The 15,275-nt window shown below is 37.5% G+C and overlaps 1 protein-coding gene across 1 annotated transcript; it reads right to left on the bottom strand.

Annotated features, from left to right (window-relative positions):
• Positions 1-1,825: 1,825 nt before the first annotated feature.
• On the bottom strand, positions 1,826-14,690 carry LOC139135787 (RNA polymerase II-associated protein 3-like). The gene is made up of 12 exons (XM_070703487.1): positions 14,602-14,690; positions 10,885-11,079; positions 10,348-10,494; positions 9,268-9,396; positions 8,689-8,816; positions 7,957-8,078; positions 7,487-7,656; positions 6,201-6,463; positions 4,512-4,716; positions 3,153-3,250; positions 2,633-2,727; positions 1,826-2,129 (listed from the first exon to the last, which is right to left on the bottom strand). Exons 2-12 carry the CDS (start codon positions 11,035-11,037, stop codon positions 2,041-2,043), a joined length of 1,599 nt encoding a protein of 532 aa, XP_070559588.1. The 5' UTR covers positions 11,038-11,079; positions 14,602-14,690; the 3' UTR covers positions 1,826-2,040.
• Positions 14,691-15,275: the final 585 nt, after the last annotated feature.

The following is a 15,275-nucleotide window of genomic DNA, read 5'->3' as shown; positions in this document are numbered from 1 at the left end:
TTAGCAGAAATGAAGGTGAACCATCCCACTCTTAGCTTCCAGTCTTATCATCATTAATGAGCTATTGTTCGATACTGTTGACAAAATTGATTTAATTAAATCTGATGTACGCTACTGTTAAAGTGTTTTTAGAACAGTTCAGCAATGGAGAGACTAAACATGCTAAAATGGTCTGTGCTCAAATGACCAAACATGACACATTCAAAGACAAAAACATAAAGGTAGCAACATCTGGAATATTATTAAATTTGTCCATGAGACCGAAACTGAAGGATTGCCTTGCTTCGTTGCTGAAGATATATCAAACTTGCCCCTGGTTGACATTGCACATGTTGACATTTCTGTAAGGATTTAAATGAAAGCACTGGGCTTGGAAATAACCCTACTCAAAAAGACTTTGTCTACGGCAAATTCACACTGAAATTTCTGAAGAGATATAAAGGATCAATCTCCACACACAGATTGAAGCGCAGTGGGGCAGCAGCGCAGCGTGGATAATTCGAACCAAGCTAGAGGGTCTCCGAGTCGTTGACCGCGCGCCTTCACCAATCTCTGCTACAGGCAAATTTAAATATTCCAAACTCGGACTTCCTTCAGTCCTGCGCGCGCCCAACTGGCTAAATAAACGTGGCGGAAATATTAAACGGATGGGAGCAATCCAGCTAGAGATCGCACTTTCCGCACACTGGCAAAAATAATACATTATACACTAATAAAAATAATAAATAATCTGCTAAAACTTTGGCAATCGCGTCTGCAAAGCTGACAGCCGTCGGGGCATACATTTTGAATCATCAATTTACATCCCTGTAACCTAGAGCAAGGTCTATGTTTTGCAAGTGTTCACGGAATCGAGGATCGATATTGAAACTAGTGTATTTATTCTTTTATTTAATTTTTTTTGGTTCGAAAATGTATATCATGGAAAACACGCAATACCCAAAAAGTTGGTGAAAACCGTCGCCTGTGGCAGAGATTAGTGTGGCTACTGCTGAGACTCCCTAGCTATGTTATAATTTTCCACGCCGCTACAATCTCTGTCTGGAGATTGATAAAGGATCTATGAAAAAAAGTGTAACATTTAAAAATCATGCATGATGAAAACAAAAGTCATGAACAATAATGACATTCAGTCAATTTTACGCAAAACTGAAGAAACTGAAATATATGCGGCAACAAAACTGGGTGCCCCTGAAACTCAGCTTTAGGTACATCAATGTCCAGAATTGAACAAATAAGCACATAGTAATTCCTTGCCATAGAAGCTGGACAAAGTGGCATCTATAAATTCCTGTGTAGACATCAATCAACTATATTCAATGAGATAACCAGCGTAACATACGTTCACACGACAGAAACCTTCAAAAACCTGTCAGTTTAAACAGGAACTTCCCCTATAAAAGCTGGATTATCGTAAATCTATGCAAATGCCAAAAAGCCATGCTACTGATCAGACGTGCCATGTTTGGTGCCAGAATCCCATAATTATGCCATTGCTTCAGGCAATCATTGTCATTGAATCTTGCATATGTTGTCTGTGAATATACCGGTATAGTGACTTGAGTCAAAAATAAACTGAAAAAATGTTCCAATTTTTGTCAGAGAACACATGTTTCATAATGTGTTCCCTGTACGACCATTTAACCCCTCTTTGCATATGTCACGAACGTGCCCATCATGATTATTCAAATTTATCATACGGTCAAAGCGATGCTATGAGAATTCAAAAACTCCCACCCAGTGTATGCAAATGATTGCCTCATAAGTAATCCCCCTATTGTGCGCCCATGGTCCTGTAAGTTCCCGTTTAGAAAAAAGCAACAAATTGGATATTCAAAGTAGCCATGATTTATTTGCAATATTTACAAAACAAAAGTGGAAGATTTCTATGCATCAGAATAATCAGTTATGAAATTATATGAAGCAAATATGAATAAACTGTTCATGATTTTAACAAAGTCTTCGTAAGGCATCAGGCATATCTGTGATTGGATCTCATTCTTTTCTCAAAACACAAAACTGCTTTCTACGGAAACATCATCAGAGGCCATACTTCTTGGACAGGAGTTTAATTTCTGCAGCTTTATCAGGTAGTCTTGACTCCATGTAACTAAACAGATCATTGACAACTGGAAGAGAAAAATAAGGCAAGAAAATGCATCACAATCAAAATGATTTGAAGCATGTACTTGTATTTCACAAGATCAATGTCATCTGATGTGACCTGTTGCAGAATATTTTGAACAGTGATAGGTTACAGATAAAATGACCTGATTATCTCATGAATTGTCTTATCATTCTTATGATTCATACATGTCTTATTAAATATCAGTTAGCATGCTCTATGCCGATGCAGAAAGCTTCAAAGAGACAAAAGCAGCTATATTTGTATTACTGTTATATAGTTTTACACCACTGTTTCCTTGACAGACCAGACATTTAATGCCCTAAGAGTGCAGTTCATGGTTTCTATGACAAAATTGATAACAAACACTTGGTGAAGTTGGCTTGGCAGACCTGACAACTCCCACTCGTTGAAGTTAATGGTTTATTTCACATACAACACCTACTGGCCAAAGTTCATAATTTCTTTGACAAAACTGACCAGACAACCAAGATGGACTTCGTTTACCTTGTTTTTCTGTGGATGACATAAACATCACATTCATGCTGAACCGCTTGACTTCAGAAAGATGATGGAGAATATCAAAGATTGGGTCTTCATTTCTGTAAGGAAACACATCAAGTGAACAATGAGAACTTAAAACAAAGTGTGCTCAAAAGGTTGCATTGACCTGTCAGAAAGTTACAAATACACAACACACCATCCTTTGCAAAGATACATTATACTACCAATACATGGCAATGTACACTATTCTTTGCAAAGATACAGTTTACTACTACATGGCAAAGTGTGACAATATTAAAAACAAAATTACCATTGAATGTCTAGGATGTGCAACATAATCAGAAAGTTTGATAAAAATATATTTTCAGATGTTTGTCATTACGACACTACTGCAGCACAATCTCTCCAAACCAAGGAAACATGCCTTGTTATGACCAGTGATATTCTGGCAGTGTTCTAGACTTGACTTCAAAATGTAAGAGATGATATCAAGGATACAATGTATAGTTTTTCTGATACTCACACAATAAAATTGTCTCTCAACAGCAAAAGAATCTTGTTTAACATTCCAGAATCTAGTGACTGCTGAAATAACTTAGGGTAACTAGCTGGTGGAATACTCTGAAAAACAAAATTGAAACATTACAGCTGTTTACAGGACTTTCCTAAATAGACTGCCGACAATACAAATGTTTTTTTAAGTGGCTAGGATCCATCTTTATCGCTACTTTTTTCTGTTCAACTGTGCTCTGCAGGATGAGGAGAGAGTCTCTGTATGATGTTAGACACTTTGTGCCAAATACAGTGTGATGAATATTGTAATAACTTATGAACACATATTACCCACTTATTACACTGAGGGTCAAAGCATTACCAGAAATACTTCATTTTTCCCACAGGCCAAAGGCCGAGGGATACAGTGATGTGATTCTAGTAATGCACATTAATGTGGGGGAATAAAATGACACTACAGCCAAAATAAAGACCCGGTTATAGGTGTTTTCATGCTGTTCTATATTATTACTTTTAGTGTACTTTGATGTACATGCACTGCATCGATACACTATGAGAGGTTTAATGTCTTTGATGTATGTGCATTGCAACGACACACTGTGAGAGGCTTAATGGCGAGTTCTCCAAAATGGTAATAGACATCAAATCAGGTCCAATAATCGTTATCATTCAAGGTAAACTATGAAATTTACCAGGTCCAAGGAACATATAGATGATGACAAAGGCAATGGGGCCATCTTGAACCATGAAATAGTGGTGGTACCAGGTGTCCGGAATGGGTAAGCGTACCCTGCCAGCTAGCCGCACCCGTCAAGATTGACCCAAAGTGACAAATTCATTGTTATTTGGTGAATTCACCAAATTACTTTTGTGAGTCAAAATTTGGTATGCTGTCACTCATCATTTGAGAAACAGACAGGTCATATTTTGATATAACATCTCCGTATCTACGTAGAACTTCTTAAATGATTTCACTAATCTACTTTCTGAGAATCCTTGCCTCACTAACTTAGACTAACTCACTAACAGTAGTGACAATTTCTTCACAAAAAGAAGTGAAAATGTCTTTAGGATACCAAATATTGTCTATGGTTGCTCCTGAATATTTGTTGTAATGAGCTCTTAAAGTGTCTGTGCTGTTTGGATGGAAAATCTTGCTGTTTCAGTCATGAGTCTTGTTGCTCATACCGAGTACTCTGCCATTGTTACAGCTGTAAAATGACAGTGAGTACATATTCACAAGATTACCAACTGTAAGATAATAATGCAATTTTAGCGACATAATTCTATGATTTCATAATTCACTGGTGAAAAGTTTGCAGTGTATGTACTTTCTGGTCAAGTATCACCATCTCCTGGGTCACAGTACCTTGAAATACTGGTAGAGTTGTAGTGGATAGTTTTGTAACTTTCTCCAATCTGTCTGCAGTTGATATGATGTACTTGGACAATCAGGAATTGCTGGAATCTGGCTGCTGACAGGAATTGGCACATTTTGTGGTGTTGTTTTACTGTCTTCTTTTGAAGTTTTAACTTCTGCTGTTGAAACGAGATCTTCAGTCTTATTGCCTGTGCTGAAAGAGGAAAGGTACAAATTAAAATTATAAATCATCAATATGTAAAGGACAAGTGCAACACACTGTGCTTCAGGAAATTTTAATTGACGAATTCAGAAAGTTTCAATTTACGGCCAATCACTACAAAACCTTCAGAATCTACAATTTAAGAAACATCAATTAAAGTTTTGAACATTTCACTTTTAAAAAAATTTCATCGACAACATTTACAGTGATATACTGTGCAGGTTTGGGAAGCGGTACAGCTGCCAATTTACTTAACCCCTTGACTACCTATGGCGCCGGATATATCCGGCGCCATATTGAATTACCATATACCTTGAGTGCCGGAAATATCCGGCACAGTTAAATAGGCGTATTTGCTACGTTTTTGTCGCTAAAAATCCCGTAATTTGGCGTCGGCACGCAGCGCAACTATAGATTGATGTATTCCGATCTGGCCTGATGTGATTGCGCCCCCGTACGTCCGAGTATGGCCAAAATCCGGAAGCAAATGTCGTGACCCATGACCTCGACCTTAAAAGGTCAGACTGATCACAGAAGCGTCGCGCTGATTGTTTACACTTTTCAGAAGTACGGACGATCGCGAAGATGTTTATGGTTAGTTTTTTAATGAAATGAAATGTTTATTTATGGAAACAAATGATTTATATGTAAATAGTTCTGTTAACAGCAATATTCGTGAATGAAACTAGAGGAAATACAATTTTTACTATAAGCCAGTGAACTTTTATAGCAGCCATATTATCAATATGATTGGTCACATGACTGGTCATGTGTTTGGTCATTTGATATGTTGTTCCCTAAAATGTTATTTTTAAATATTATGAATTATTTTTCGATAAATAATAACCATTTTAAATGATTGCTTCTGAAGGAAGACATAAGGCAGGTGTTTACAAATATAAATGTGTTGATTTTCAAATACAGAATCATGTCAGATGCTGATGTTTGTGGTTCATTTACTCTGCCTTTTTTGAGAAAAATCTTGAATAGGTACATCTATAAATAAAGTAAAGGGTAGTTAATATTACATATGTGTTAAGACAATGCCACGAAAATTGCAACTGTATTCAAATTTGCGTCATTTTATGGGTTCAAAACACGTCCTGATGCTACAAATATTCATATTCTTTGCTAACTCTGGTCACGTGATGTGTCATGTGATCAGTCACGTGACCTGGAAATACAAAACTTATGTATGAAAAGTTGAAAATTTCATGCTGATTCAGAAAATATATGGTTTATTGGTACTTACTTAATTTTTACTCTAAGCAGTGTTCATGCAATGACCACAACCAAGATTTTATCCAATATTTACATAAGGGGGGCCTGGTATATAGGAATACATTGGCCTTGGTAGTCAAGGGGTTAAGTCAGACAGTAATTGTGAAAATTACAACACTCAGGAAAAAGACCCATAAGTCTCTCTGATTCTGTTGAACTGCACCCAATTACCCAAACACAAGAACCCTACACACCTGCTGACATTATTCCTGTCTTTCTCCGGCAGTTCCTGAACCTTCCCATTAACGCATGGCTCTGCATTTGTACTGGACGCTGCTAAAATATCAGCTGGACTGGAAAATTGAACTGGTCTTAAATCTGACGAATTTGTTGCTACTTTTTCTGAAGTTTCAGGGGGAGTTTGTTTGTTTGCAGCATTTTGTTTTCTTTCTTCTTCTTCTTCCACAAGAACAACATCATCTCCTATTTCTTCAATGACCATTCTTTTTAATGGTTTCTAAACAAGAATTGAAATGATAAACAGATTTGAAGGCCATTGGCAAGGTAGTCTAATACTGTTTTGTAGCAATTTTTTGTCCATGTTCTTAAAGTTGTCCATTTTGTTAATTCACACTCTATTTTGAATTATTGATTTGGCATCTTCTTGAGAAAGTAAACCTTACAATGAAAGACTTTTTTGTTGTCAAGGTTATGATTTCATAATGTTCAAAAGACTTGAAAGATTTTCAGGATACTTGTATCTCAGTACTCCACGCATATCAGAATATACCGGTACTAGTATTGTTTCAGTTATATATATTATACATTTAACTTGTAACCACATTTACAAGCCACGATTGTTGTCTCTGAACAAAAAATACCAGATTTATACTCTGGTTATACAGAGTCTGTGTCATCAATTTTGGTACGTAAAAACTTTATCTGCATTGATCTTTGATGTGCTCATTGATGTAAACAAATTACATGGTGGCCCATATTGCTCCCATGATTAATTTGTCTGATGTGAAAATTTCATAAACATCAGTCATAATTATTAGTCTCACAGAATACATCCGCTTGGCAAACTAAGTCGAGTCTTTGTGTTTTAGTTTTGTCGCCAATGTCAGGGTTGTTTTTGAATAGACCCTAATGACATATATGCATGAGGGATAGCGAGTGCATATATGAAGTGAACTGGTCAAAATCAAGTGGTATACCGTCGCTGGGTGTGATTTATTGCTATTATATCATAACAGTATATTGAAATTCTGGCATGGAAAGTCATAAAAGGATTTTTGCTCAAGCTGAGAGCTCACGCGTATGCCAGCCGTGGTATAATATCCCCAATATACCATGGTTCTTTATGTGTCTCGACCAATCAGATTGCAGCATTTGCACCATCAATATACTGGTATGATCAGATATAATAGGGAATATCTACTGATCATTACAAATATACTGGAATATTGTCAACACTAATGTACTATGTGGTCAGTGAAGAGAACATAAACAATTGCGGGTTTGTAGTCCATTATGTTACCTTTGATCTTTCATGGGATTTCTTTTCTACAGGTTTTACAATTGCCAAGGCATCTTTCTCAGCTTGCTTTCTTGCTTCTTCTTCTTTCATAAGTGTCAGTTTTTGTATCCTCTTTAACTCTGTCACTGCTTGTTTGTTGGATGGTTCTAAATTCAAAACTTGTTCAAAATCTAAATAAAATCAGGTACAAAATATTAAGGAAGGCGGAACAAAACTTGCTTTAAATATTTTCCTTTTAAAGATATTGCTGAATTCAAAAGACTGAAATGGCAGAAGTATCCTTTGTCTGACGTTAAGATCTTTTCTCACCATATTGAGTCTTGTTGTGCACATGTTGTCCACTCAAGAGGCACCATTCCAGATTCAGGATATAGCCACAAAGTGAAGACATCACAGTATATAACTTGTGGAAATGAGGTCAAAGGTTTTGTTCTAAAAGGACAAAAATCTCACCAAGAAAGAATTCTCACCTTTTTTTGCATCTTCAAGTCTGTCTAATTCAATTCTGGCAGTACCTCTCCTATGATATGCTTTTACATAAGTGTAGTCGATAGACAGTGCTGTAGTGCAATCGGTTTCAGCATTTTCATATCTATAATTAACAAAGAAAAATTTCAGTCCGTTTTAACATTTCTGAAAATGGTGATAAACCACCAAGAATTGTATTTATGTTGTCAGTACATTGGTTCATATTGTCAGCTTTGATCTTTGAAGAGAAACAATAAACACTAGGAGAATAGACATAAAGATAGTCATATTCAGTTGATAGCTTGACATTTTCAAAATTTATATTTATACACATTAGAAAGTTCTATGCACTGAAGTTGGTATTGCATTTTGAGTGAGGCTTCAAAATGTATGTTGTACTGCCAATGAAACATTCACCTGGATTAAAATTCACCTTGATTAAAATTTCACAGAATTCCCTGAAGAAATACTCAGTGCATCTTATTCATCATAAGTTTGAATTTAACACATGGCCAACAGTCATCTAAGTTAATATGATTCAATAAATACAGGATTCAAATCTGTTCCTGGTATCCTTTATATTGACCTTTGGACCACTGATTAATACTTTAGCTACTCACATGAGTATAACGACCTTCACTCATTATAACAACTGTGAAAGTTAAACTTTATTCTAGCCAATAGCCTGGGATGAAGCTGTTGGTGCTACCATCTGGCTTTTTGTCAATACTCACTTTTTCATCTTGAGATATGCCATTGCTCTGTTTGCTGGAAGAATTGCACTGTATGGATCACATTCAATACCAGTTGTGTAACACTGCACAGCTTCTTGGTATTTGCCTTGCTTGAAAAATGCATTGCCCTGAAAAGATAAACCAATATAGTCGGCATCTGGAATATTTCCTTGCTGCTGTTTCAGTTTGTAGGGTTAAAATTTTATTCTGCTATTTTCAAGATTGCATAAAATCATCTACGTGGAACAAAGTGATGTTCAATAGAAAAACAGACGTCAACTTCTATCAAACAAATAGTATTCCATAGTTACACACGTGTCTTTAACATGAATGAGGAAAATCAGAAGACCATAACAATAGATTCCAATCTCAGATCAATGCATTTGTCCTTCTCAAGTCTTATGGACCAGGTTTACTATAAATGGAATTGTATGATAAAGAATTATATGCAGAAATGTAAACTTGGCAACTCAGTGCAAACAGGTATTGGCCCTGCAAACTAATGATCTACCAACAGATTGTACCGTACTTGTACTATGGTGGAAACACTAATCAAAGTGCTTACTACACTTGACCTACCCTATCCTTTTCCAATGCAGCTTCTTGTCTTTTCCTTTCTGCCTCCATCTCCGCTTCACTGTCTGTTTCATATTCAGAGTCTTTGTCATTCTCTTCATTGTCACTATCTAAGGCAGCACATTCTTTCTCCTGTCAAAGCAATCCAAAGTGTCTAAAAGCTATACACATCACAGTGGCAGTAACCTTTCAGCAAAATCTTAGAAACTGCTCATCCCAGCTGTGCAGGGGACTGTGATTAAAATGGTAGATTTAAAACCATAACATCAATGCTGCTGAAGAGAAATAAATGTTCACTTGTAAGAATTAATTTTTCACTCAAGTTTTTTATTATCTTTAACAGCATTCTGAGGAGGCATCATGGGCAGTGGCTAGAGCAGTGGACGCACGATCACAGGATGGAGAGTTCGAGCCCGGCATGGCCATGGTGCTGTGTCCTTGAGCAAGGCACTTTATTCCTCACTGTCTTCTCCCCACCCAGGAGAGATGGGTACCTGGTAGGACAGTGGTTGTAATATGTGCGTTTAGCTCTGCTGCGCTGATTGGCTGCACATGTGGGCTGTTGTTTGCTCCCCAGTGAGTTGAGTGGTATCAAATTAGGTCCAGTGACCAGGGGTAATAATAATTGTATTAAAAGCACCTTGAGCACATGTACTTGTGGATATGTGTGTATATAAGAACCCATTATTATTATTATCATTATTTCATTCTTATGCTACTAGATGTCAATTTGGTTGATGTAATACAATAATGAACACATATTATCTGTCGTTGTTTAGGGAACAGGGATGATTGCAAAATACAAGAAATACACACCTGATGTCAGGCAGATGATGAGACTGAGGCTGGACAAAAACATAAATCTGAATGGCAAACATGAAAATTTGCTGAATTCAGAATACTAGTGAAAAGTATGGTTCAGCTAAACACATCAAATATCATGATTTTCTGATGTTCTTTCTCAATGTTGATTGAGAAATAAAGAGCTATCTCAAAGTAAAGTAACAACAACAAAGTTTTTGAGGAAAACATATTTGTGTATAAAGGTACAGTGCTTTATAATTCATGAATGCAAAATCTTACCACATCAAATTTATCCCATGCTCTGTAATCATATCCCTTGAGTTTTTTCTTCTTCTTCACATCTGCAGATTTAGGAACATCTATCGTTTTGTCTTTCTTCTTTTTCTTCTTGGGTCTTTGGGCAGAGTTCCTGACTGGTGGAAGATCCTAGTAATTGTCCAAAGAGACACATTCAATGCCACATACAGATTGTATACATATATCAGACAGTGGTAGTCTAATGGCACAGATCATGATTGTAGGTTTGTTACTAAATATGGCATTTTGATGTTGCCGAAAGAACTTTGACAAGATTGTCTTTGTGCACCTGTCTATATTAACACTGCTCGCGTTTGGTATATAATTTTCATAGTTTCAACTGGAATGTGGTTGGTATTGAAGTACCATTTCCACAATTCCTGTAAGATTTATTTCTAAAAGACTTGTCACAATTTTTAAACAAATATGTGTTTTTAAATATTAAGATTGAACTGTGATGTCATCATGTATCAACCCAGTGGCATATTACTCCTAAAGAAACATAAACCACATTCTCACCTTTTCTTCTGTAACTGTCCCATGTTTCTGTTCCAGCAGTTTTTGATCTTTCTTTTTGACAGAATCTGTCCATGCATCAATATCCCTGATGAAATCCTTAAGTTCTTCAGCATTTTGCCGGACTTGGCTCTGCATCTGAATTGCTTTTTCCATTTTGGTCAAATCAGTGTAGGGATATTTACAGCTCTGGGAAATCTGTTATGTATGAACGAGGAGTTTAAGGAAACAATACAATTCAATAGATTATCATATTGTGTGATTCATGTGAAAATGGAATGAATATGATGTAATGAAATACCATAATGATAACATCAGTTTAATAGATAGATAGATATACTTTATTGTCCATAAAAACATGGAAAATTGTCTTTAAACATCAGGACCGCTATAAAAACACCAAATACGGACAACACCATACAACACAATACAACAGTTACACAAACACAACACTATATTAAAAGTTCCTACTTAAAATGGTGTTTGCTCTGGTTCTCCGGATGGAATCAGACATATTCATATTTAAAACAGCAACTGCTGATGGTATAAATGACTCTTAAAAAGATTCTTCCTAGCCCTGGGCACAAGTAGACGGCATCCCGAAGGCAGATATTGAAACTTGTCATTCAATGGGTGAGATATATCACCAAGAATGGATAAACCTTTCCTACGAAGAGCACAAGTATACAGTTCTCCAAGATCTTTTAACTTTGTCCCGACAAGTCGACTACATATGTTTACGATTTTCGTTAATCGCATTCTCTCTTTAACAGAAATATGACCAAACCATGTGACAATATTATAGTTAGAATGCTTTCATACAGCAACGATATACAGAAACAAGGATGTGACTGCTAACATTGAAACTCTTTAGCTTCCTCAGAATGAATATTCGTTGGTGAGCTTTCTTATAAATTTCGTCTGTATTCTCTTTGAAACTTAACTTCTGGTCTACTATGGACCCTAGATATGGAATGATGATACTATTTCAACCTGTTGGTTGTCAATGGTAACAGATTCTACTTTTTCTAGCTTTCTGCCATTATTAAGAACCAACTCTTTCGTTTTTTGATATTTAAGGTAAGAAAACTGTCTTTGAACCATGAATAATGGCAATATTATTTATTTATTTGTCTGCTTGTTCATATCATTGATATTTGACAGCCATAAAATAAACATAAATTATAGAAATTGAGAATCAACCAAAATTTTACAGTTCCTCCATTAGCATCAGATAAATGCAAAGTCCTGTGAGTTCACTTAAGTTTGTCATTCTCAAAACCTCAAAGACTATGCAGCTTTAATGTCACAAGGTTTAATTTGATATATGAATTTAACAAGAGCAAAGCTGTTTGGCAAACTCATTGCTTGTGCAATTCACATTTTATTCCAGTATTTTAAATTGCCAGTGAGTTGACGTTTAGTTTATCTGTCAACAGAGACAACAACATTTGGATGTGTTTTGTACCTAAATCACATTCCATTTTGTTGAGGACAGTGGGCAATTATAACTGGTAATTTCTATTCTCTCTCCAGCTGATTTATTTTCATATCATTATCATCAACTACATCACTGTTGGAAGGACAGACTTGTTCAAAGTTTGTGGGCATACAATTTACATCCAAACAGGGTAAATTGAAGGAACTAAATTCAGCACACTGTTGCAATAGTGATAGGGCGATTACAAAATTGAAGTGATATAGTTTGGCAGACTATCGTGTAGATTGTTGGGTGAACATGACGGCCCAAATAGCCGCTTGGCCCAGTAACTGCTGTATATGCCCAGGAAAAGCCAAGTGAGCAACTTGGGCCTGAATCTATGGCAGGGACTGTGAGTTGACGTACTTTCGGGTCAGTATTGCCATTACAGCCTGACACCTGTTAGTCACATGTTAGGGAGCCTAAGTGGCCCTATTGTCAATGTCAGTCACTTGTAAAATGTGAATATGGAAGTACATGTATTAGGGGCAGAATTTACAGTTATGAAACCAGTGAGTCAATGTACGTGACTGAGAATTCAAGTCTTAGTCAAATGTATCCCAGTCACCCCTTGTCAACTTGACTCTTCCACCAAAGTCACTCTGACCCCCTCATACCTTCCTTTGGTATTAGCCATAGACAGTAACGGGTTTCCCCTCTTCTGTCTGTGTATTAATATAGACCCTAGACCTTAGTCTATGGTATAATGGAAATCAAATGTCATTATCTTGTGATCAAGTCGCCAATTTTGTTTGATGCTCATAGTGCGGTGAAGCAAGTATACATGGAGAACACACAGCACTGTGCTCCAATGTTTGGGCTACAGGCATTGGTAAGACATCAGCACTTTCAATCACTACAGTAACTGCTTTGGTTGCATCATGGAAACTACTTCCATGGTTGCATGAATCACCTTTTGCATATTAAAAAATGGCTGACTGGAAGAAGATTTTTTCACAGAAACATCATTTCTCCAAGCAAAGTGTTGTCAAGAGTGGCGAGTTCAAAGTGACTACACCCGATACCGGGGTTGAGTTGACCACAACCAGCAACGACAGGGTTTAACTTACTCGCGTGGGAAACGTACAGGGGTCGAAGTGAACTGCTTCCCGCAACTGGTTCTAACGCCCCACGATTAGTTGTTAGGGGTCCTACTAAAAACTGCCCGGCAATGCCCGGCACTGCCCGGCGACAAACAGGGCACTGCCCGGCACGAAATAAGCGCGTCAGTTATCACAAGAAGTTTATATCTACATACCACAGACCACTAACTCTTATTAAAAACCTAAAAAACGATAGTTCAAGCCTCAAAAACGTCGCATTTACTGGTCTTTAGTTACGGCGTTTGTAACCTTACGCTGGGCCCTCAGAATAATGAATTGTACATCGATAACATCAAAAGTGGAAAAAAAAGAACCGGGAATGTGGAACTGTCAAATGCAATATGCAAGCACTTGCTTTCGGACACCCCATCCAGCAAGACTTCAAAGTACAAGGCGAAGCTTGGTTTAAATTTCGATAGGCTACTACCCCTTCTCTCAGTAAATAGTATGGTTCTGTAAACAAGATTGCGTAGGGCCGGCCCAGCGTAGGGTTACGAACGCCGTAACTATAAACCAGTAAATCGACGTTTTCGAGGCTTGAACTATCGTTTTTTAGGTTTTTAATAAGAGTTAGTGGTCTGTGGTATGTAGATATAAACTTCTTGTGATAACTGACGCGCTTATTTCGTGCCGGGCAGTGCCCTGTGTGTCGCCGGGCAGTGCCGGGCATTGCCGGGCAGTTTTTAGTAGGACCGGTTGTTACCACACTTGACAAACAACTGTAATTTAGGTCTGCCACATAATTGTCCGGTCCGCATGGCTTGGTTAGGTCGGCATAGCGTTCGGAAATCAAAGTAATGTATCAACACAATCATCGTCGGAAACACATCGGCGATATTCATGAGCTGTTTGACTTGCTCAAAATGGGCTTAAGGTACGTCATGGTACCGGGTTCTCTAAAGTTTTGACGTTTGTGGGGCGATCGTGGTTCTAGCAACAGTATTTTGGCTTAGCCTTAGGTAGGGCTGCGAAATAGCTACTGCATGCGGCAGTCGCATGGATGCGCGCGTGGATGGATGATGAGATAAAAAGGGCCTTGAGTGCGGATCAGGAGTCAACAAATAAAGACTTGAGCTTTCTTACTGTTACGTATGACCAGGTGAAACCCTATTGAATTTCTTACGTTGTAATACTTACCGAAAATTCCAGTAACAATTGTCGCCAGTCAAAACATGGAGGCGGCCATGTTGATATGTCTGGTAGTTCGTTGGCACTTCCTCCAAGTTGTGCAGTCAGCCAGAGAGAAGGTCAACAAAGGTCATACAAGTATCCAAGCATACGGATTGGCCATAGACCGGGGAGCTCCGGGAGTGACCAGGCAAATATAAAGGAGGGGGGGGGGGAGGCTGGAAGGAATTGCGATTGAAATTTATAATTGTTTTTTCAGATTCCCCCTCAACACCCTAAACAATTTTCAAGTCCCCTCCGTCTACATGATCAAAAATTGCAAGGTGTAAGGTCCCCAAAATATTCTTATCATATACTAGCCGCATATTTATTAGGAATGCTCGAAGGTAAAAATAAACATGTATAGCTACTTCTGCACGCAGATGTTCAACACTACCTCCTATCAGCAGGTTGTAGAGCCATATTCCAATTAAAGGCAAGTTCTTAAATTGATTCATTTTTAATGCATCAGTGGACTTTTTGGATTTATCAGTCTAAGCCGACTTATGTTTATCCAACTCTGGGCAGGTGAATGACACCAGCTGAACAGCACACAAAATGACAATCATGAGAGAGTATACAAATTGTGAATTCCTAGCTACATTTTACCAAAGTGTGCAAAACTGAGAGCAGTGAGCTACCGA

The sequence above is a fragment of the Ptychodera flava genome, chromosome 6 (genome assembly GCF_041260155.1).
Source record: "Ptychodera flava strain L36383 chromosome 6, AS_Pfla_20210202, whole genome shotgun sequence".
NCBI lineage: Eukaryota > Metazoa > Hemichordata > Enteropneusta > Ptychoderidae > Ptychodera > Ptychodera flava.
This window is presented reverse-complemented; position numbering and strand designations above follow the sequence as displayed.

Excerpts from the sequence above, each read along its gene's own strand:
- LOC139135787 (XM_070703487.1), bottom strand. The coding sequence starts at position 11,037 with ATGGAAAAAGCAATTCAGATGCAGAGCCAAGTCCGGCAAAATGCTGAA. Across the intron at positions 8,079-8,688 it reads GCATATCTCAAGATGAAAAA|ATATGAAAATGCTGAAACCG; the intron begins GTGAGTATTGAC and ends TGTTAATTATAG. Across the intron at positions 6,464-7,486 it reads AATCCCATGAAAGATCAAAG|AAACCATTAAAAAGAATGGT; the intron begins GTAACATAATGG and ends ATTCTTGTTTAG.